The 22,342-nt window shown below is 64.4% G+C and overlaps 4 protein-coding genes across 9 annotated transcripts; 1 reads left to right on the top strand and 3 right to left on the bottom strand.

Moving 5' to 3' along the window:
• Nucleotides 1-563: 563 nt before the first annotated feature.
• On the bottom strand, nt 564-4,595 carry CCKBR (cholecystokinin B receptor; the record flags this gene model as incomplete). Its single annotated transcript, XM_080613467.1, has 5 exons — nt 564-1,171; nt 1,248-1,375; nt 1,666-1,927; nt 2,982-3,233; nt 4,442-4,595. 5 exons carry the CDS (start codon nt 4,593-4,595, stop codon nt 657-659), a joined length of 1,311 nt encoding a protein of 436 aa, XP_080469593.1. The 3' UTR covers nt 564-656.
• Nucleotides 4,596-5,433: 838 nt separating this feature from the next.
• CNGA4 (cyclic nucleotide gated channel subunit alpha 4) lies at nt 5,434-8,090 on the bottom strand (the record flags this gene model as incomplete). The annotated part of the gene is made up of 5 exons (XM_080613599.1): nt 5,434-6,180; nt 6,383-7,407; nt 7,657-7,763; nt 7,834-7,947; nt 8,035-8,090. The coding sequence occupies 5 exons, from the start codon at nt 8,088-8,090 to the stop codon at nt 5,434-5,436; spliced, it is 2,049 nt and encodes a 682-aa protein (XP_080469725.1).
• Nucleotides 8,091-8,866: 776 nt separating this feature from the next.
• FHIP1B (FHF complex subunit HOOK interacting protein 1B) lies at nt 8,867-15,718 on the top strand. 6 transcript variants are annotated; one of them, XM_080613433.1, is made up of 13 exons: nt 8,893-8,958; nt 9,218-9,259; nt 10,123-10,340; nt 10,830-11,435; nt 11,881-12,039; nt 12,149-12,235; nt 12,361-12,528; nt 12,735-12,814; nt 12,914-13,083; nt 13,284-14,198; nt 14,451-14,629; nt 14,715-14,871; nt 15,333-15,718. In XM_080613433.1, the coding sequence occupies exons 3-13, from the start codon at nt 10,203-10,205 to the stop codon at nt 15,611-15,613; spliced, it is 2,940 nt and encodes a 979-aa protein (XP_080469559.1). In that variant the 5' UTR covers nt 8,893-8,958; nt 9,218-9,259; nt 10,123-10,202; the 3' UTR covers nt 15,614-15,718. The 6 variants fall into 6 exon arrangements, with proteins under 6 accessions (XP_080469560.1, XP_080469559.1, XP_080469561.1 ...); XM_080613434.1 differs by lacking the exon at nt 9,218-9,259 and having other exon boundaries at nt 8,867-8,958; XM_080613435.1 differs by lacking the exon at nt 9,218-9,259 and having other exon boundaries at nt 8,934-8,958; nt 10,128-10,340.
• A 1,197-nt stretch (nt 15,719-16,915) lies between these two features.
• RPS11 (ribosomal protein S11) lies at nt 16,916-20,098 on the bottom strand. Its single transcript, XM_080613174.1, has 5 exons — nt 19,938-20,098; nt 19,528-19,659; nt 19,075-19,150; nt 18,027-18,156; nt 16,916-17,075 (listed from the first exon to the last, which is right to left on the bottom strand). The coding sequence occupies exons 1-5, from the start codon at nt 19,950-19,952 to the stop codon at nt 16,952-16,954; spliced, it is 477 nt and encodes a 158-aa protein (XP_080469300.1). The 5' UTR covers nt 19,953-20,098; the 3' UTR covers nt 16,916-16,951.
• Nucleotides 20,099-22,342: the final 2,244 nt, after the last annotated feature.

Genomic DNA, 22,342 nt, shown 5'->3' with positions numbered 1-22,342 from the left:
GTGTAGTCTAGCAGCTGCTGCTTGGGATAGTGCCCCCTGGAGGGCGGGAGGTGTTACTGCTCCCTGTGCGTGTACATGTATGTGGTTGTGTGAAACATGTATGAAACATGTGTGTCACATGTGTGTACGGGAGGTGTCCGTCCCGTCCCGCTCCCACTGGACACGGTGCGGCCGGAGCCACCAGGAGGAGTGGGAGTTCCGGTAGGACACACGGCTGGAAACACATCGTGCATCCCAGTGCCGCTGCAGTGTCTGTCCCATACGGAGTCATCCCCCATGCTGGGCACGGACCCACCACCCCTACTGCGGGCTCCCCATTCCACCCCATCCCCAGGCCCCTGGCACTGGCTGTGCTGAGCGCAGTGGGAAGTATCGGCACAGGGTGAGTTTATTCCAGCCAGAGCCAGGATCAGTGTGGGGGGACCTGGAGCTGAGCTGGGGGCTCCGGAACCCCCAAACCCTGAACCACCAACCTGGGGCAGGGATGGAATGGGGTGGGAATGGGGATGAGACGGGATGAGAATGGGGATAGGGATGGGGTGAGATGGAATAAGAGGGGATGGGGATGGGGATGAGGATGAGGACAAGGATTGGGATAGGGATGGGGATGAGGTCATGGATAGGGATGCTGCCAGTGCTTCCGGTGTTGCCGGTGCTCACGGGGGGCCGATGCTGCTGACCGTGGTGTAGCTGAACTTGGAGAGTGAGGCGCTGGCGGCGGCAGCGGCTGTCTCATCATGGCGCGCACGGCGCGGGCAGGCACGGTGCCGGCAGCAGCATGTGGCCAGGAACGCGGCACGGAACCGCCGGTTCATAAAGCAGTAGATGAGGGGGTTGGTGCAGGCCGAGGTGTAGGACAGGAGGTGGATGAAGGCGATGGGCGTCCCCGAGAGCGCGCGCTGAGCTGCACGCGGGCTGAACGCGCGCCACGTGTTGGCTGAGAAGATGGGCAGCCAGCACAGGAAGAACATGGCCACAATCACCACCAGCATGCGGATCACGCGCCGCTTGGCCACCAGCTTGGCCTCTGAGCTGTTGACGCGAGCGCGGTCCTGCTGCGCACCCAGCGCCCTCAGCTCCAGTGCGGCGCCTGGCCGGGACAGCTGCAGGTAGCACCCGTCACCCTCGTCACAGGCTGGGGATGCCTCGTCCCTGCCGCCACCATGGTGAGCTGTGGGGCAGGCGAAACACGGTCGTGGCCACAGCACCGTGGGGACCCACTGGGATCTGTGCGAGCGGCCCCTCACCTGCGGTGTCCCCCTTGATGTCCAACTCGAAGCGGATGCCCCTGTAGAGCTCACGGGAAATGAGCCCGTAGGCCACCATCATCACCACACCCGGGATGAAGAACAGGATGAGGAGCAGCAGGATGTACCTGGGGGTGCAGCACCACTCGTGCCTCATCCCATCCCCATCATCATCCCCACCTCATCTCATTCCATCCCATATCATTCCGTCCCTATCTGATCCCATCTCATTCCCAGCTCATCCCATACCCATCCTATCTCACCCCCATCCCATCCTGTCAACATCACATTTCATCCCATCTCATATTATCCCATCCCATTCCCAATTTACCCCACCTCATCCACATCCCATTCCCATCTTATCCCGCTCCCATTGCCACCCCTGCTCCATGCTCCCATCCCTGCACCCAGATCTCACCAGCCCTGGCGCACGTGCTCGCTGGGCCAGCGGTGGGTACACTGGGTGGTGAGCGGCCGTACGCCACGCGCTGCGGGGCGCGTGGTGCTGTACACGGCGTAGGGCACCATGAGCAGCGCCGCTGCCAGCCACGTGCCCGCGATGACGCGACACGCGTGCGACCGCGTCTGCCAGGCCCGCGACTGCAGCGGGTTGCAGATGGCACTGTAGCGCTCCAGCGCGATGGCCACCAGGCTGAATGTGGACACCGACACCGACACCCCTGCGGCACCGCACGGGCAGCTCATCAGTGCCTGGGGAGTGGCTGCAGCGTCACCCGCTCCAACCAGCACCACCCAACCGTGTCCCCGTGACTTCGTCTGGCCCTGGGTATGAGGGGGGTCACTCTGCCCCCTGCCTGGAGCATTCCGTGGGGTTGTTGTTGCCCAAGTGCAGGACCAGGCACTTTGCCTGATGAACCTCATCCCGTTGGCCTCATCCCATGGATCCAGACCCCTCTATGAAGCCTCCTCCCCTCCAACAGCTCAAAGCTCCCACCCAACTTGGTGTCATCTTCACATTGAGCAAGGGTGCCCTCAATCTCTTCATCCCAACCATTGGTAAAGATATCAAACAAGCAGGATGCAGCATCCCTTCCCATCCCATCCCATCCCATCCCATCCCTCTCATCTCATCACATCCCATCCTATCCTATCCCATCCCATCCCATCCCTTCCCATCCCATCCCATCCCATCCCTTCCCAGTCCATTCCTTCCCTTCCCATCCCATTCCATCCCTCTCATCCCATCCCATCCCCTGCCATGATATCCCATCACTTCTCAGTCCATCCCTTCCCATCCCATCCCTCTCATCCCATCCCATCCCATCCCCTGCCATGCTATCCCATCACTTCCCATCCCATGCCATGCCATCCCATCCCATCTCATCCCATCCCATCCCATCCCATCCCATTCCATTCCATTCCATTCCATTCCATCCCTTTCATGCCATGCCATGCCATGCCATCCCATCCCATCCCATGCCATCCCATCCCATCTCATCTCATCCCATCCCATCCCATCCCATCCCATCCCATCCCATCCCATCCCATTCCATCCCATCCCATCCACTGCCATGCTATCCCATCACTTCCCATCCCATCCACTGCCATGCTATCCCATCACTTCCCATCCCATCCCTCTCATTCCATCACTTCCCGTTGCATCCCTTCGTATCCCATCTCATCCCACCCCTTCCCATCCCACTTTATCCCCATCCGATCTCATCTCATCCTCCTGTCATCCCACCCCAGCCCATGCTCCCGGCGCTGCTGTACCCATGAGGTAAGCCATGAGCTTGCAGACGGCCTCCCCGAAGACGAAGGAGCCCATGATGGCGGGCAGGAGGCTGAAGGGCATGCAGCACAGCGCCAGCAGCAGGTCGCTCAGCGCCAGCGACAGCAGGAAGCAGTTGGTGACGGTGCGCAGGCGCCGGTTGGCCACCAGCACGGCCACCACCAGTGCGTTCCCCCCGACGCTCAGCGCGAAGATCAGCCCATAGAGCAACACTCGCAGCGCCACGTCCAGCTCTGGTGGTGCCACCGCAGCCAGGGCCCCGGGACAACCGGGACAACCAGGACACAGCATCAGCCACAGTAACCAGGACATGGTGTCAGCCAGGGCACTGCATCAACCGGCTGGGGCCACCGGGACAACCGGGACACAGCGTCAGCCAGGGTGCGGCTTGAGCACCCAGCGCTGTCCATGGGGCTGACAGGAGGCACCGGGAGTGAATTGGGGCGTACTGGGGTGCACGGGAAATGCACCAGGGGGCATTGGGAGAACACTGAGGTGCACCAGGGGGCACCAGAAGGCACGGAGAAGGTACCGGGGTGCACCGATAGGCACAGCAGCGTGCACCAGGAGGCACTGGGAAAGACCGGGAGGCATCAGCAAGCGCTGGAAAGCACCGGGAGGCACCAGGAAGCAATGGGGGGTGCATTCGGGTGCACCAATAGACACGGCAGCATGCATTAGGATGCACCAGGAGGCACCGGGAGACACAGGGAGCACACTGGGGTGCAGCAGGAGGCACGGAAACATGCATTGGGAAGCACCGAAAACACAGGGAGTGCACCGGGGTGCATGGGACTGGGGCAGGAGCCGGGGTGATGCAGCGGTGCTGGGGCTGCAGCTGGGAGAACCGCGGGCATAGAGCAGACGGATGGGAGGCACCGGGGGGGACAGGGAGTGCACTGGGGGGCACCGGCAGGCACAGCTGCATGCACCGGGAAGCAGCAGTGTGCACCGGGAGGCACCGCGGGTGCAAGGGAGTACAGCGGGGGGAGCAGAGAATGCAGCGGGAGGCACAGCAGGATGCATTGGGATACACCAGGGGGCACCGGGGGGCACTGGGAGGCACGGCGGGAAGCATTGGAGTGCACTGGGAGGTGCGGTGGGATGCACCGGGAAGCCCAGGCAGGCACAGCAGGGTGCATTGGGAAACACAGGGAGGCAAGGCAGGATGTATTGGGATGCAGCGGGATGCAGCGGGAGGCACGGCAGAACGCATTGGGATGCATCAGGAGGCACGGCAGGATGCACCGGGAAGTACCGGCGGCATAGCGCGATGTATTGGGATGCACCGGGAAGCCCCGGAGGCACAGCGGAACGCATTGGGATGCACCGGGAAACACCGGGGGCCCCCGGGGCAGGCGGGGGGCTTCCCGGGGCTCACGGCGGCAACGCGGGGTCCCCCCTTTCCCCTCCCGCCCGTTCTCGTCGCGCCCGGTCTCACCTCGGGGAGCCGGCGGCCCGCGGAGGCCCCTGCGGAGCAGGTCGCAGGCGGAGCCGTTGCCGGTGCCGGTGCCGGAGCCGTTGCCGGGGCCGGGACCGGAGCCAGGCCGGCAGAGCAGTTCCTGCAGAGACTCGTTGAGACGCGGGGGGTCCATGGCAGCGGCGGGGCCCCGTCAGAGCCGCCCCGTGATCATCACCGCGGCCCCGGGCGGCAGCTCCGCTCGGCTCCGGGAGACCGGGAGAGTGACCGGGAACGGCGTCGGGGGCGGGGCAGGCGGGGGCGGGGCCAGGGCGGTGACAACCGTCACCGTGGTGTCTGACACCGTGTGTCTCTCCCTTGTGTCTATCGCTTGTGTCCATCCCTGTGGTGTCTGATACCGTGTGTCCATCCCGTGTGACCATCCCTTGTGTCCATCCCATGTGTCTATCACTGTGGAGTCCATCACCGGTGGTTCTCATGGTGTCTCCTGTGGGTTTGCCCGAGGGTCCCATCCCTGTCACTATCCTGTTTTTATCTGCATCAGTATCTTTATCCCTGTCCTTGCCCCTGTCCCTGTTCCCATCCCTTCCTATTCCTATCCGTACCCTCATCCCTACCTTCATCACTATTCCTGTCCCTGTCTTTCCCTTCCTTATCTCTGTCCTTATCCCTATCACCATCCCCATCCAGTATCCCTATCCCCATTGCACTGTCCCTGTCCCAAACCCATATCATCATCCTACATCCCTGTCCCCATCCCTGTCCTTATCCTTGTCTCCTTCCTGATCGCCCTCCTGTCCTCATCCCAATCCTGATCTTGATCCTGTCCCAACCTGCTCCTTTCCTGCCATTACCAGGCTCCAGCTCTTGGGTCCCCCCAAGCTGCTGTCACACCCGCAGGACCCCAGAGCTGGAGGGGCAACGGTGGGACCTGGAGGGACCCTGCACCTTGGGTGGATGCTGTGACATGGGAGATGATATGGCCTGATGTGACCCTGTGCTTTGGAGGGATGCTATGACCTGAGGGGACCCTGCACCCCACTGGGGCCCTGGACCCTGGACAGACCCTGTGACTTGGGGGGACCTTGTGCCCTGGGGTGACCCAGTGCCCTGTCTGCCCCACTGGGAGCTTGCACCTTGGGCTGTCCCCTTGTGCCAGGATGACCCTGAGTGCCAGCAGTACCCTGTGTGCCGGCAGGATCCTGTGCCCTGGCTGCCCTACTGGGACCCTGTGCCCTGGGGGGACTCCGTGATGTGGAGGAGCCTGGTACCCTGGGGGGACCCTGAGCCCCAGCAGGACCCTGTGCCCTGGGCACTGCACCAGGACCCTGCCCCTTGGGCTGTCCCCACTGTTCCTCCCTGGCCGCTGCGTCCCTGCGCTGCCGCAGCTGCTGCATGAGCCGCTGCTCGATGCGCTGCACCCGCAGCCTCAGGTGGCCCTCGGTGGCCTCCAGCTGTGCCACCAGCGCTGCCACTCGCGCCCGCAGCTGCGCCAGGGCCTCCTCCAGCCCCTGTGCCCGCAGTACGGCCACTGCCGCCGCCGCCTCAGCCCTGGCATCCAGGTGCCCCGTGAGCTGCAGCAGCCGCCGGCCCTCAGCTTCCAGCGCTGCACGCGCGCCTGGGAACTCGGCCAGGACCTGGAGCAGGTCCTGCTTGGACAGCAGGAACAGCTCCGAGTGCCCCACGCTCACGATGTCGGCCGTGCGCCGGTTCCCGCAGCGGTTCCCTGTCGAGTGGGAGCGGCGCTGACTACTGCTGGCCTATGCTGACACACAGTGACCCACACTGCCTCACTGCTGACCCACACAGTGACCCACAAGGCCCCACACTACCCCACTGCTGCCCCACATTGACACACGTTGACCCACACTGCTCCACAGTGACCAACAGTGACCTACACGACACACAGTGACCCACTGCTGACCCACACATTGACCCACAGTGACCCACAGTGACACACACCTGATGTACAGGGGCCCACAGCTGCCCCACAGTGACCCACTGCTGACCCACATTCCCCCGCAGGGCCACCCCCACCCCCCTGCGGCGCTCACCGGGGATGTGGATGAGGCTGAGCTCCCCGAAGTACCTGCCCTCACCCAGCACGGCCACGGGGGTGGCGCCGTCGTCGCCCAGGACGGCCACGAGCCCGCTGCGGATGAAGAACATGTGCCGGCCCACGTGGCCGCGGCGGCATACGAGCTGCCCGGGGCCATAGCCCTGAGCCCGCAGGTGCAGCACCAGGCGCCGCAGGACGCCGCGCTCGCAGCCGCGGAACACGCCAACGCGGCTCAGAGCCTGCAGGTGTGCGGCGGCTGCCAGGTCCTCGTGCAGCGCCCGCGGCAGTGCCCGCAGCGTGTTCTGCTCCACCACCAGCGCCGGCTCTGGCTGCCACTGCTGCAGGCGCCGCCACAGTTCCCCAGGCCCCAGCAGCCGCCTTATGGCCGCAGCGTCACGATGCCAGGCTCCGCGCGTGGCGCCCACCACAGCACCGATACTACCAGTGATGGTGGCGAAGGCCAGGACACCCATGAGGAAGCTGAAGGTGGCGAAGAGTAGCTCGGGCACACGGCTTGGCACCGGCGTGTCCCCCACGGTGGCGAGCAGAAGCGTGGCAGTGTAGAAGCTGTGCAGGTACTGGCGCCAGACACCAGTGCTGCTGGGGCAGACCCAGGCATCGGAGCCAAGCCCGAGGTGCACCGAGAGTGCGAAATAGGCGCAGGCGAGGCCGTGGAGCGTGGCCATGGCGCCCAGCAGCAGCGCGGCCACACGCAGGGCTCCGGGACGCACCGCCTGGGTCTCACGGCGCTGCCAGGCCTCGCACAGGCGTCGCGCCCGCAGCCACCGCGTGGCACGAGCCGCCGGGCACCGCCACAGCAGCTCCAGTGGCGCCGATGACGCCGCGTCCCACCAGAACGAGCGGGACCAAAGGTACCGGCAGCGGATGCGGCCCCGGTCCCGCACGAGGAGCCCGTCCTCTGGGAAGGCTGCGGGGGTAGAGTAGCGGTGGGGGGGGGGGCAGTGCGGGGGGTGTGGGACTTTGGGGGTATGGGATGAGGGTGGTAGGGGGGGTGGCATGGGGCAGGTGTGGGGCCGTGGGGGGTGGTGTGAAGGGCAGGTGTAGGGTGGGGGGTGGGGCTGGGGGTATGTGGGGTGCTGTGGGGCAGATGTAGGGCACTGTGGGTCACAGTGTGGGTCGCAGTGGGGCAGAGTGGGGGTCCCTGTGGGTCACGCACCCGTGTGCAGCCTCACGCCAATGTCCCCCACGTACAACACGTCACTGAGGGTGTCCAGACCCAGCCACAGCCCTGCGAGCTGGTCCTGCACCTCCGGGAAGCACAACCTAGAACCGGCACTGTCAGTGCTGCCGCCAGCACCAGGACCCCCATCACCCCCCGGGTCCCCCCTGTCACCTGCAAATGGGGACAATGCAGTTGTAGAGGATGGGCAGCACCATAACCGTGATCCACCAGTAATACCAGTCACCAGAGGGGTCCAGCGTCCAGTTGTGGTGGGGCTTGGGGGTGCTGAGGAGTCAAGGACATCAGGGGCCACCTATGGTGGTCAGTGACCTCAGCAGCCCCATCATCAGCACCCACCCAGCTCCTGCTCACCACCAGAGTTGCTGCCGGAGCCACCGCAGGGATAGCTGGTGGTTGGTGCTGCTCATCCCGTGCCGTGGGTCTGGGTTCCTGCTCTCGATGCCAGTGCTGCAGCCCAGCAGTGACACCGAGCTTGTCCCCGGGCACCGTGACGCAGTCACCAGCGCCCTGGCAACGCCGGTCCCTGCCGTGACACCAGTGGAGCCTGGGGACGGGGCTGTTGCCCATGGCCGCGGCTGCTCCAGCCGCAGTGGCAGCTCCTGGTACCTGGCTCAGGCTGATGGAGCAGAGCCCAGGGTGCCCGTTATGGGGGTGCCCAGTGCAGGGATTCCTGCTGAGGGGGGTCCAGGTGCAGGGGTACCCGGTGCAGGGGGGTGCTTGTTATGGGGGTGCCCACTATGAGAATGTCCTTTGAATGGGGGTTCCCGTTGTAGCGGGGTGCTGTGTGCAGGCAGTACCTGGTGTAGGGGGTACTCAGTGCAGGGGGGTTCCCGTTGTGGGCGGTTCCCCGTGCAAGGGATGCCCGGTGCAGGCAGTACCTGGTGCAGGGAGGTTCCCGTTGCAGAGGGTTCCCGGTTTAGGGGGTTCCCTGTTCCCATCCGCTTCCCCATTCCCGACTCCAGCGACCCTCGACCCACCCGACCCCACGGCGCTCAGGCCCCGCCTCCCTTGGCTGGCCCCACCCCGTACTCAGAGCAGCCAATGAGCGCTCAGCAACGCCCGCTTGACCCCGCCCACTGATCGGGCAGGGCGGGGCCACAGCATCGGTGGGCGTGGCCAAAGCGATAACGGGCGGGGCCTACCTGACAGTGGGCGTGGTCACTCTGACACGGGGCGTGGCCTATGCCGGCGGTGGGCGTGTTCTGCGCGTCCGGCGCGCCGGGCGGCGGCGGGAAGATGGCGGCGATCGTGCGCGGCCCGTGGGGGGGGTGGCCGGTGAGCGGCGGGGCCGGGGGGAGCGGAGCGGAGCGGAGCCGGGACCGGGGTCGGGGCCGAGGCCAGCGGGCGGGGAACGGGCTGGGACCTGGCGGGGAACGGCCCTACGGGGGGCCCGGGCCGGCGGTACCCGCGATGGGGCCGGGAGCGGGGCCGGGCCTGGGCCGCGCTGCGCCGCCGGGGTCGAACCGGGCCGCGGCCGCTACCGGGGTTCGGGGCCGGACCCAGCGTCCGCCCGACGCCTCCTCGATCCCCTCAGGGTCAGCGCTGACGGACGGAGCTGCCGTGACCTTGACCCCAGGTAGGCGGCGGCGGGATCTGGTACCGGCCCCGGCTCGTGTCGGGGCACCGGGTCGTGCCCTGTACCGGCGCCGGGCACACACGGGGACTGACACGGCCTTTCCCGGGCTACCGGGACCCTGCTCCCGCCACGGGGCTCTGGCTGTTCCGGGGGCCACCGGCACCGGGATGTCCACAGAGCTGCCCGAATGGAGCTGGGATGAGGCCAGTAACTCCCGGCTGTGCCGGGGGTTGTCCCGGTGTCTGTATGCCAGTGGGCACCGGGAATCACCCGGCACCACGGAGGAGGCCAGAGCCATGTCCCACAACAGGGACACGTGTTGGGATGGAGCTAGGATGGAGCCAATGGGATTGAGGTGGTTGGGATGGAGCTGATAGGATAGAGCCAGGTAGTGTAGAGGTGATGGGATGGAGTAGGATGGAGCCGGGGTAGTTGTCATGGTTGTCCCGTTATCTTGGTTGGGTGCTGGGAGCTTCCCCCATGCCAGGGCTGAGCCGCTCCCAGTCCAAAGTGCGGGGTTGGGAACACCACTGGCACCTGCCCATCCCCTTCCTTGTGCTGTTCCCGGTGCTCTGGCACCCTGTGGTCACCTGGCTGCTCCATTCCATCACCGCTGGCCCCGGCCTGGGGCCGCCACGTGCCCTGTGGCACTGGCTGCTGGGTCCCAGTGCTCCCTGTGCTGCCGAGCGGTGCCGGGGTCAGAGATGGAGGGATGGAGATGTAGGGCATGGAGATGTTTGGATGGGGTTGGAGTGATAGAGATGGAGGGATGGGGATGTTGGGATGGGGATGGAGCAATGGAGCTGGAGGCCGTATGGGGTTGCCCTGTCCCTGTGGTCTCTGAGCCACCGCTGTCCCCGCAGCGCAGCCCTGTGTGCCACCAGCATGGGGTGAGTGTCCCTGCGGTGGCAGCCCTGTCCCGGTGCCGGTGAGCGCGTCGGCCATGGAGCGAATGAGCTGGTTGTCCAAGCTGACCCCACGAGCGGGCGGGCAGAGGCCCCCCCGCAGCACCGGTGCCACCAGCCCTGTCACTGCCGACCCCGAGACCTGCCTCATGGTCTTCAAGAACCACTGGTCCCAGGTGAGCCGCAGGGACATGGGGACACGGCACTCAATGTGGCCACCAGGCATCTTGTCATGTCCCACCACATGAGGACATGAACCCCGGCACCCAGTGTTGCCACCGCACGTCATGTCATGGCTCTCCACCACCACATGGGGACATGGACCACCATGGTGACATGGCATGGGAATGGGGACCCCAGCACCCGATGCCACCACTGTGTGTCATGTTGTGTCCCATCACCAACATACTGGGACATGGACCCTTGCACTCAATGCTGCTGCCATACATTGTGCCATGTCGTAACCATGGGGACATAGCATGGGGATGGGGACCATGGCACTTAGTGCCACCACCACGTGTCACATTCTGTTCACCACCACAAGGAGACATGGGCCACCGTGGGGATGGGGACTCTGGCATCCAACCCCACTGCCATGTGTCATGTCATGTCCCACCACTGCACAGGGACATGGACCCCAGCACTCAATGCGCCCTGTCCTGCAGGTGCTGCGGGTGCTGGAGCGTGGCGGCTGCCCCCCGACACCAGATGACGTGGCAGCGGTGCGGAACCACTCGCTGCAGATGCTGCAGCTGCTGGCGGAGGAGCGGCCGCGTGCGGGCGCGGCGCAGCCGGGACCCATCCTGGCGTTCGTGGCGCAGGAGCAGGTGCTGGCGCGGCTGCTGCGCTGGCATGCTTGCGGCGGCTTCCCCGAGGAGCAGCGCCTGGAGCAGCTGCGGCTCTACGAGGTGCTGCTGGCTCAGGCGCGGCAGGCGGTGCTGCGGCACGGTGCTGTGCGCACCCCACTCCTGCGCCTCCTGCGCCTCTGTGCGCAGCCCTCGTCCCCCGCGCTGCAGCACGGCCTCGTCCTCCTGCTCAACCAGCTCTGCGTCTGCGTGGCCAAGGAGCCCGCCATCCTGGAGCTGTTCTTCCACAGCCCCCCTGAGCAGGGCCCCACCAACATCATCATCTTCTCGCTCCTTGTCCCCTTCATCCACCACGAGGGCGTCCTGGGGCAGCAGGCCAGGGATGCGCTGCTGCTCATCATGGCCATGTCGGCCAACAACCACGCCGTGGCCAAGTCCATCACTGACAACTCCTACTTCTGCCCGGTATGGATGGAGAACTGGGAGATGGAGGTGGAAGGATGGGGATGAAGGGGTTGGAGGTGGAGGTGGAGGGGATAGGGATGGACAAGATGGAGTTGGAGGGATGGAGATTGAGGGGATGGAGATGGAGAGGATGGAGGCAGAGGAATGGAGAGTAGGGAAGGAGATGGAGAGAATGGAGGTAGGATAAGAGGGATGGAAGAGATGGAGGTGGAGGGGATGGCAATGAAAGGGATGGAAATGGAGAACTTGGAGATGAGATGGAGGATTTGAGATGTTAGGATGGAGATGGAGGGATGGAGATGGAGAGGATGGAGATGGAGAGGATGGAGATGGAGAACTTGGAGGGGTGGAGATTGGATGAAGATGTTGGGTTGTGATTTTGGGATGGGATGTTAGATGCAGGTGTTGGATGCAGGTCTCCATGCCCATGCCCGTGTCCCCACAGGTGCTGGCCGCGGGGCTGAGCGCTCTGTACTCATCACTGCCGCGGCGCCTGGAGGTACCGGGTGACGAATGGCACCGGCTGCGGCGCCGCGACTGGCTGGGGGTGGCCCCGCTTGTGCTGTTCATCAACAGCCTTGAGTTCTGCAACGCCGTGCTCCAGGTACCGCAGGGGGGGTCTGGGGAGGGCTGCAGGGCTGGAGACCACTGTGGGGCTCGCGGCCCTGCTGTGTGTCTGGCCATGGCCATGCCCCTGGTTTCATGCCCCACAGGTCGCCCACCCCCTGGTGCAGAAGCAGCTGGTGGAATACATCCACAATGGGTTCCTGGTGCCCGTCATGGGTCCGGCACTGCACAAGGTGAGTCCCACCTGCCCCACAGCCCCATGGACCCTGCCCCATAGACTCTGCCTCACAGCTCCTGCCCCACACCTCCTGCTCCTGTGTGTGGGGCCAGCCCCAGCCCCATGATGCTGTGTCCGCAGACATCGGTGGAGGAGGCAGTGGCCAGCACCGCGTACCTGGAGCTGTTCCTGCGCAGTGCCAGCGCCCCGGCGCTGCTCCGCACCTTCCTGCGCTTCCTCCTGCTGCACCGCCACGATGGCAGCACCATCCTGGACACCCTCATTGCCCGCATCAACAGCAACGCCAGGGTGAGTGCCGAGGCTGCTCCAGGGGCTGCCCCACAGACTGCCCCCAGAACCTGCCACAGCGCCCTGAGCTGCTGCCCCACTGCAGGGCTACCCCATGGACACCCCAATGGACTGTCCAGCCATGGCCCTGCCCTGCTGTGGGGCTGCCCCATGGCACTCCCCCATGGGCTGCCCCACTGCGTCCCCTGATGTGGCGCTGTCCCCAGCTCTGCATGGTGTCCTTGAGCCTCTTCCGGACCCTGCTCAGCCTCAACTGTGAGGACGTGATGCTGCAGCTGGTGCTCAGGTACTCCCTGTCCCACCACCACACACATGGCCTCTCCATGTGTCCTCCCCCATGCCTGTTACCCCCACACATGTGTGCCCTGATGTGTGTCCCCCGCAGGTACCTGCTGCCCTGCAGCCACCTCATGCTGAGCCAGAAGCGGGCGGTCAGAGACCTGGACATCTACGGCAGGACAGCCGCCAAGTTCCTGTCCCTCATCCCACAGTGCTGCCAGCCCCAGAGTCCGCCCCTGCCCCACCGCGACCAGGAACCGGCTGCCTGGAGCAGGGGTACGGAGCCAGTGTCCGTGTGTCCCCTGGTCACCCCTATCCCATTCCTTTGTTCCTTGGGCTGCCAGGTCACCCCATGTCCCCGCTCCGTGTCCCTCGGGCTGCCGGGTCAACCCTTATTTCCTTGCTGAGCCCAGTGTTCCTTGGGTTGCCAGGTCACCCCTAATCCCAGCCCTGAGCCCCCTTTGCCCTCCCCACAGGTCCTGGCAGCCCCACCACGGATGCAGCACCGGCACCGGCACAGAAGCCGTCCACCCCATCCCGTCTCTCCTTCTTCATGCGGCAGCACAACGTGGCGAGTGACGGCAATGGTGCGGCCCCGCACTCTCCTGGAACCCCCTCGGGCAGCCCTGGGCACCGCGCTGGGAGGTGGGATGAGGTGTCGGAGCTGGACGGGAATTACCTGGAATACTTGCGGGATGCGCGGCACAGCATCGACCGCTGCGCGTGGGCCTGCCGCGTGTGGTCAGCGCCCTACGATGGCGAGGAGCCGCGGGGTGATGGGGACGGGCTCCCCACAGACACCACTGCCCCACGGCCCCCATCCCCACGGACAAAGAAACGGGGTTTGCCGGAGGGACCCCCCGGTGGTGGTGCTGGTGACACCGACATGGCCGGGCCCAGCCCCGAGCGCCGGGAGTCGGGGCCGGTGGTGAACGGGACACACGCGCCGGTGGCTCCGGGCCGGCCTGAGGGCGATGTGGTGGTGAAGAAAGTTCGGCGGCGGCAGCGGGAGGAGGAGGAGGACGACGACGACGGGGGTGATGGGAGGCCCCGGCCACGGGAGCCGCTGCCCGCTGTGGACTCGGTGCTGGACGAGCTCTTGGCCAATGCGCCCGCGGAGCCCAACGGCAGCACCATTGAGGCCTTCACCGAGGAGCTGCAGCGGCTCGAGGCCAGGATGAAGAACAGCAGCAATGGGGATGATGGGGATGAGGGGGACACCGAGCCCCAAGATCCCCCCAAAGTGCAGCATGAGGAGGAGGAGGATGAGGAGGAGGAGGATGCCTTCACCAGCTTCACCAGCCCCCCGCCCCGGCCACCAGACCCACTGGCACAAGCAGTGGCTTCCCCCCCGCGAGCTGTGGGGCCGCCCCCCAACCAGCCCTTCACAGGTGAGGCCATGGTGCGGTGGGGCTGCCCCATAACCAGTCCCTCACTGGTGGGACGGGCATACCAGGCTTCCCCAAATCAGCCCTTCACAGCTGGGATATGGGGTTGTACCAGGGGGTCACACTGGCCACATGGCTGCCCCTGGCCAGCCCTTCACATGAGGGCGTCCCACTGCCTGTGAGGTCCCCCCCGCCTCGCGGTGGTGCTGGTGACTCCGGGTGCCGGTGCCGGCTGAGCCGCCGCTGCCGGCGCAGGTCCCTTCGTGTCGGCGCTGCTGGCCAAGCTGGAGAACATGCCGCACAACTCGCTGTATGTGAACGTGCTGCTCACGGGGCTCGTGGCCCAGCTTGCCTGCTACCCCCAGCCCCTGCTCCGCTCCTTCCTGCTCAACACCAACATGGTTTTCCAGCCCAGCGTCAAGTCCCTGCTGCAGGTACCGGCATGGGGTGCGCATGGGGCCCCAGGTGGGTCCCAGGTGGGGGTCCCAGCCCCTCCCATGGCCTCTGCTCCTGCCGCAGGTCCTGGGCTCCGTGAAGAACAAGATCGAGGCGTTCGCGGCCACACAGGAGGATTTCCCGGTGCTGCTCTTCAAGGCCAAGAAGTACCTGATCGGGCGGCTCGAGGGCACCGAGGGCTCGGGCACAGGGACTCCCCCTCGGCGCAGCGAGACCCCGGGTGAGGACACGGGATGGGGATGTGGGGTGGGAGACATGGGATGGGGATATGTGATGGGGACATGGGAAAGGGATATGGGTGGGGACAGCGGATGGGGACAAGGTATGGGAACCCTGAGGGGACACGGGATGAGAATACGGGATGGGGACACTGATGGGACATGGTGTGGGAACATGGGTTGGGGATGTGGGATGGGAGACATGGGATGGGGGAATGTGGGATGGAGGGATATGAGGTGGGGACATGTGGAAGGGATATGAAATGGAGACATGGTATGGGGATCCTGAGGGGGCATAGGATGGGGATGTGAGACATGGGATGGGGGATGTGGGGATATGAGATGGGGACATGGTGTTGTACAGGGGCTGTGCACAGTGGGTCAGGGGGTGTCAGGGGTGCTCGGGGCCCTGTCCTCCCGCGGTGTGGGGGTGTCCATGCGCCCCCCTGACTGTCGCCCCCAGCCCGCAGCCGGCGGCCGTCGCTGGGGGAGCTGCTGCTGCGGCCCAGCTCCAGCCCCACACGGCTGCGGCTGGGCCTGGCTCCAGGGCCACGGGCCGGGGGGGGCACGGGGGGCCCGTGGCCGTGGGGTGAGCGGCAGAGCCCAGCGCTGCGTGTGCGGAACGGGGTCTACAGCGCCGTCATCTTCAGCGAGTTCCTCAAGGAGCTGGCGGCCATAGCGCAGGCTCACGCCGTCACCTCGCCCTTCCTGTGCCAGCCCCCTGAGAGCGAGTCCCCGCTCTGACCTCTGCAGCCGGGGGGCAGCGGCAGGGCAGGACCCTGGCCCCCTCCATGGGTGGCTGCAGCCCCAGCACCTACCAACTGCTTGTGGGGCACACTGGCGGGGGTGTGGGTGCCCTGGGAGGGGGTGTGGGGCGGGTGCATGGGAGGGCTCTGGGGGGTCAGACCCAGCTGCAATAAAGGGGCTGGTTGGTTGTTGAGGCTGCGTCTGCTGCTGCCTGCACCGGGGGGACCTGGCAATGGGGGTGTGGGGCTGCCCCCCAAGCAGCAAAAGGGGTGCAGATGGGACACACAGATGGGGGTGTGTGTGTGGGGTTGACATGGGAAGTGTGCATGTGGGGGTGTGACACAGGGCAGGGTGGTTATTGAGGTGCAGAGGGACACACTTGGGTGCAGAAACACCCTCCGAGGAGGAAGCACAGGATGACGATGATGATGATGGTGTTCTCCCACACCACGTGCTGGGCTCCCCCTGCCAGGGACAGGGTTGGGAGCAGCAGCAGCAGGTGAGGGATGGGGCAGGACCCAGGCAGGTCTCTGGGGGAGGCCCTGGGGCTCGATCCCATTGGAGCCGGTTGGATGCTCCACGTGACACCACTTGATGTGGTGGGGAAAACACGGTTGGGATGGCAGGAGCTGCCTGAGCACATCCCGTACGCAGGACAGTGACCGGAAGCCAGAGGCAGAGCCCAAGGATCCCTTGTCCATGCAGATCCAAGCCCTGGTTCTCCACAGGGCTGGTTTCGCACATGGACCCAGAAGCCTTCGTGGCGACACCTTGGGTGGACACCCCCCAGCCCTTCTGGTGACACCTTGTGTCCCTCACACCCTTATGAGGGACAGCAGAGAGTGGCCTCCAAGAGGTCTCTCCATTGCTCTTATGGCCACAGCACCATTCCCTAACCTTCCCAGTGGGAACATCTCTGCTGCGGTCTGCTCCATTGGATCAAGCCCCAGTTAAGCCTCCCCAAGGAGGACATGAGCCTCCTGGTGCCCCCAAGCTGGAAAACCAGGAGTGGGTTTGCTGGGATCTCATCTGGGTGATGGGAACATCAGGATCCAGCAGCTGCTGTGATGGAGCCTCTAAAGCCATCTGCAGCACTTGGAATCATGGAATGGTTTGTGATAAAAGGACCTTAAAGCTCATCCAGCCCCAACACCTGCCACAGGGCAGGGGCACCTTCCACTAGAGCAGCTTGCTCCAAGCCCTGTCCAACCTCAAGCTCTTCCCCAGCCCCACTCCATGGCTCTATGACAGATCCCCCCTGGTCCCCACACGCCGCTCCCTCTGGCACCACCACACAGGGACCTTTCTATCACGTTTATTTCTCCAGCTGCTGCCTCAGAACTTCTGGAACTGCTTCTTGGTGCCCGCAGCTTTGGTGACCTTGAGCACGTTGAAGCGCACGGTCTTGCTGAGGGGCCGGCACTCGCCCACCGTGACGATGTCCCCGATCTGCACGTCCCTGCACAGACATTCCCAGGATTGCAGCTGCTCCTGACTCCCCTCCCCACAGCCTCTTGGCACCACTGCCCAGTGCACCCAGTGACATGCACCAGAGGCCACCTCAGATGAAGATCTAAACTGAGCTGGTCTGGTTTTGGAGCCTTTCCCCCCACAGAGTCCATTGCTCCCCACTGGGCTGAGGCTCAAGAGGGGGGTGATGGATGAGCATGGAAGGGAACACCTCAGTGATGGGGAGATTCCCTCTTGGTCACACAGCGGTGCCTGGAGGATGCTCAAACCCCTTCTTTAGGTGAACCAGGGGGGCTGTGACACCAGGTCAGGCTGTTCTGGAAGCCCAGCTCTGCACAATGGGCCCAGGACTTGAGTTGTGGACAAACCCCACCAGCTTCGAGCCCTTCCTCAGCCTTTAAGTGAAGAACATGGGAACATCATGGAATGGTTTGGGTTGAAGGGACTTTAAAGCTCATTCAGTTCCAATCCCTGCCACGGGCAGGGACACCTTCCACTGGAGCAGCTTGCTCCAAGCCCCTGTGTCCAACCTGGCCTTGAACACTGCCAGGGATGGGGCAGCCACAGCTTCTCTGGGCACCCTGGGCCAGCGCCTCAGCACTCCCGTGGTGAAGAACTTCCTAACTCCCCACTAACCCCTCCTTGGGCAGGTTAAAGCCGCCCCCTTGTTATCTGTGACCTGATCAGAACCTGTCTCCGGTTCAGCAGTTGCCACTGGCGTTGTCAGCAGGCCCGTGCTGGGGGGCTCTGAAGACCATCGTGAGATTGGACATCACCACCGGAGGCAGGTTCTGGGTCAGATGTGGCCATGAAGCCACGTGGAGGTGGGCACTCACTGGGGTTCCACACCAGAGGTGGGCTCAGGGTTCGTGTCAGGCAGTGGTCAGCAGTGTAGGAAGAGTCTGGTGACCCCCAACCCTCCCGTGGGGCCAGCAGGTACCTGAAGCAGGGTGAGAGGTGCACGGACATGTTCTTGTGGCGCTTCTCGAAGCGGTTGTACTTGCGGATGTAGTGCAGGTAATCCCTGCGGATTACGATGGTGCGCTGCATCTTCATCTTCGTCACCACCCCTGGGACAACAGGGACACGGCGGTTACAGAGTCATGGAGTGGAATGGGTTGGAGGGAGCAGTCCCAACCCCTGACATGGGCAGGGACCCCTTCCACTGGAGCAGCTTGCTCCAAGCCCCTGTGTCCAACCTGGCCTTGAACACTGCCAGGGATGGGGCAGCCACAGCTTCTCTGGGCACCCTGGGCCAGCGCCTCAGCACCCTCACAGGGAAGAGCTTCTGCCTAAGAGCTCATCTCAGTCTCCCCTTGGGCAGGTTCAAGCCATTCCCCTTGTCCTGTCCCTACAGGCCCTTGTCCAAAGCCCCTCTCCAGGTTTCCTGTAGCTCCTTTAGGCACTGGAGCTGCTCTAAGGCCTCCCCTTCAGGAGCCTTCTCTTCTCCAGGCTGAACCAGCCCAGCTCTAGAGCAGAGCTGCTCCAGCCCTCGCAGCAGCTCTATGGATAAGCAGGATGAGGACAACCCAAGGCTCTCAGCACCCACCAATTCCTCCTCCCTCACCTCCAGAACAAGCTTTGGCAGATCCCTTGGGGGGCTCTGAAGGTCTCTGCCACAATGGACGGGCTTTTTCTGTTCCTCACCTCCAGGCTCCAAACTTCACATTCGATTCTAAACCACATCATTTCTCCCTAAGCCCCTCTAAGCAGACCCTGACATGCTCCCTCACACCTGCAATGCCTGGCCTCAACATCTGCCCAGGGCAGCAGCACATCTGGCAGGACCCCACCACGGCCGGGTCCTTGGGCTGGGCATCAGCAAAGCCACATGGCGCTGTCAGCAGAGCCCCTTCACTGGGGGCTTGGAAGACCATCGTGAGAGAAAGACATCATGCGCGGCCCGAGGACCTCATGGGGGCTGCCAGGAGCTCCAGGACAGAGCGTGAGCACCCATGGGTGCTGCTCCTCGAGGAACCACCACTCACCCGAGAGGATGCGGCCACGGATGGACACGTTGCCTGTGAAGGGGCACTTCTTGTCAATGTAGGTGCCCTCAATGGCCTGCAGAGAGAGAAGAGTCAGCTGACGGATGAGAAACACCTCCAGGACCGGTGCCTGGGAGCGAGGGCACCCGTGGTCAATGCGAAGGTGACACCAAGTTGGGTGGGAGCCTTGAGCTGCAGGAGGGGAGGAGGCTTCACAGAGGGGTCTGGGTCCATGGAATGAGGCTGAACCAGGTTCAGTGCTGGGACCTGCCCTCGGGCCACAACCACCCCATGGAGCGCTCCAGGCATGGGGCAGGAGAAGGACCCGGCGGGGCTGATCACCACGTGCAGGAGCCAGCACCCAGCCCGGGGCTGGATGAGGCCGCTGGGGACAGGGTCTGGGGTGGCCTGGGCGGTGTCGGGGGTGGTGGGACCGGCCCTGCCCCATGTCACCTCCTTGGGGGTCTTGAAGCCGAGGCCGATGTTCTTGTAGTACCGGGGCAGCTTCTCCTTGCCACCCTCGCCCAGCAGCACCCGCTTCTTATTCTGGAAGATGGTGGGCTGCTTCTGGTACGCGCGCTCCGTCTGCGGGGAACGGGAACGGTCACGGGAGGCACCGAGAACACACCGGGATCCTGACCCCAACCCCGGGAACGGCACCGGGATCCTCACCCAGACCCCAGAGGATCCGGGGCCACATCCCCGGGCCCTGCCCCCCCCTCACCGCGGCGCTCAGGCCCCTCCCACCGCCCGTCTCCGGGCCGGGCCGCAGCCGCCCCATCCCCAGGCCGAGCGGGTGCCCCGCTGTGCCCTGGAGCGGGCTCTGGGGGAGGCTCCGCTCCGCGGCGCCGCCGCTCCCTCACCTGCGTGTCCGCCATCTTGGACCGCGCGGCGAAAAGAAGGCCTCGGCCCTTCCGCGGAGTCTTTTATCCTGGGAGGCGCCGGAAGTAACCTCCCGGAGGGCGCGGTCAATGGACGTCACTTCCTGCGCAGCGCTGAGGGGCAGTGGGTGCCGTTCGTCCGCCCGCTGTTCCGTTCAGTGGCGGCGGCTGCTGGGGTGGGGGGGAAAGGGCCCGGGCCTGGGCTGACGCGAGGCCGGAGCCGCGGGTCCGGTCCCTCTGGGGCTGAGCGGGGGCGGATCCCAGAGCGGTTTGTGCTGGAGGGACCCCAAAGCTCCTCCAGCCCCGCCCCTGCCGCGGGCGGGGACACCCCCACCGGAGCGAGTGCTCCAGCCACGTCCCGCGCTCCCGGCTCTGCAGCTGCGCTGTGCTTCCGGCTGCCCCGGGCCTTCCCCGCCGCCCCGCTGCCCCCGGGGTCTGGGGGCATCTCCCCAGCGCTCCCGGTGTGTAGATGTGGAGCCGGTGCCGCCCGAGCAGCATCCGGCCCTTCCTGCCCCCGAGTTCCTGGAGCCCGTTCTCAATGGGAGGTGATCCAGAGCCTTTATCCCCAGCAATGCTCCTCCTCTCCCTAAGGAAGGTTCTCCGCTGATGTCCGGTCACGGCTCATCCCAACGAGCTGGGTTTGAACAGCCACATCCCCGGTTCGCGGGAGGATGGTGGTGGTGTGACCCATCCGAGAACCCTGCTCCTGCGGCATTCCTGCTGAGCCATCGCCTTTCCCTCCTCATCCAGTCCTTGAGCCCTCCCAATGGCAGCCGACGAGCGGCCGCGCTCAGGTGCGCTGAGAGCCAGGCTTTCTGGGGGAAGGAGCTTCCGGCAGCCGTGAGGGAAGTCGGGATCCCCCCTTCCAGAGCCCACCGAGGTTGCCCCATTCCTGGCAGTGTCAGGTCAGGTCACTCCATCCCCTCCGGACGCTCCTCACCTCTCCCTTTAACCAGAGTCTGATCCCAGGAACAGGTCCCGGTTTCCGGCCCCCCCAGGACAGCAGCACCGGCCTGCTCCAGGGAAAGTCCTTCCTGACCTGGATGCCGGTGAGATCCCAGCTCCTCCCCCAGCCTGGGTCTGTGCTGGGATTGCCCCGACCCAGGGGCAGGACCTTGCCCTTGGCCTGAGGGCTGAGCTTCAGGAGGTTCCCACCTCTCCAGCCTGTCCCTCAGCGTGTCACCGCACCTCCAGCTCCGCGTCACGGAGGCTGCGTTTGCATCGTTTCATTTGGTGCTAGGATGGAAAATAAAGCACTTATTCACAGTCTTGTTCATTCAGACTCTGCTGCTGCTGCGCTGATGGATGTTCCCCATGTTGGTTGTAGGCAAAGTGTGTTCAGATCATCTCATTCATGGGGGATAAAATATATCCTGAACATTAGAGATCATAGAGTCATGGAATGGTTCGAGATGAAGGGACCTTTAAGCTCCTCCAGCTCCAACCCCTGCCACGGGCAGGGACCCCTTCCACTGGAGCAGCTTGCTCCAAGCCCCTGTGTCCAACCTGGCCTTGAACACTGCCAGGGATGGGGCAGCCACAGCTTCTCTGGGCACCCTGGGCCAGCGCCTCAGCACCCTCACAGGGAAGAGCTTCTGCCTAAGAGCTCATCTCAGTCTCCCCTCGGGCAGGTTCAAGCCATTCCCCTTGGCCTGGCCCTACAGGCCCTTGTCCCAAGCCCCTCTCCAGGTTTCCTGCAGCCCCTTTAGGCACTGGAGCTGCTCTAAGGTCTTAAGATCCTTAAGGAGCCTTCTCCAGGCTGGAGCTTGCCCCTTTGAGCCCTGCCTGTGCTCAGGGACTGGTGCACGGCTGGGGATGGAGCAAAGCATCTTGGAATGCAAATGCCGAGAGTAGGAATGTTGCGTGGGACGTGTTAATGATGTTAATGGTTAATGCATTGAGCATTTAAAACTCCACAAGGCACTGGGCTGATGTTCCCACTGGAATTCGGGAGCGGAAGAGTTGTAACCCCAGCAGCTGGGGCTGAGGCTCCTTCTTCCTCCTCGGCTGCTCCTTGGTGAGTTCTTTTCCATCAAACCCCATCTGGGGCAATGCCTCCTCCTTTGGGAAGAGTGCAAGGGAATAGAGGAGCCTGTGAGTGGGATGTTTCCATATCCTGGGAAGTGCAGGTGAAGGTCTTGTTGATCTGCTCTAGTGGAAGGTGCCCCTGCCCATGGCAGAGGCTGGAGCTGGATGAGCTTTAAGGTCCCTTCAACCCAAACCAGGCTGGGATCCTATGGAAAGGCAGGAATCTCCCGGGGGGGGAGAGTTGCTCCAGGTCAATCAGGAAGTCTGGGCATGGGAAGGAATTCCAGCCCTGCGCTCTCCTTTCCCCCTCGGTGTTTGTGTCTCTGTGATCCCTGTGGGATGGGGGAGAGGAGCAAAAA

This window comes from Psittacula echo (genome assembly GCF_963264785.1).
Source record: "Psittacula echo genome assembly, chromosome: 3".
Taxonomy (NCBI): domain Eukaryota; kingdom Metazoa; phylum Chordata; class Aves; order Psittaciformes; family Psittacidae; genus Psittacula; species Psittacula echo.
Note: the sequence above shows the minus strand (reverse complement) of the source record. Positions and strands in the feature narration are given on the sequence as shown.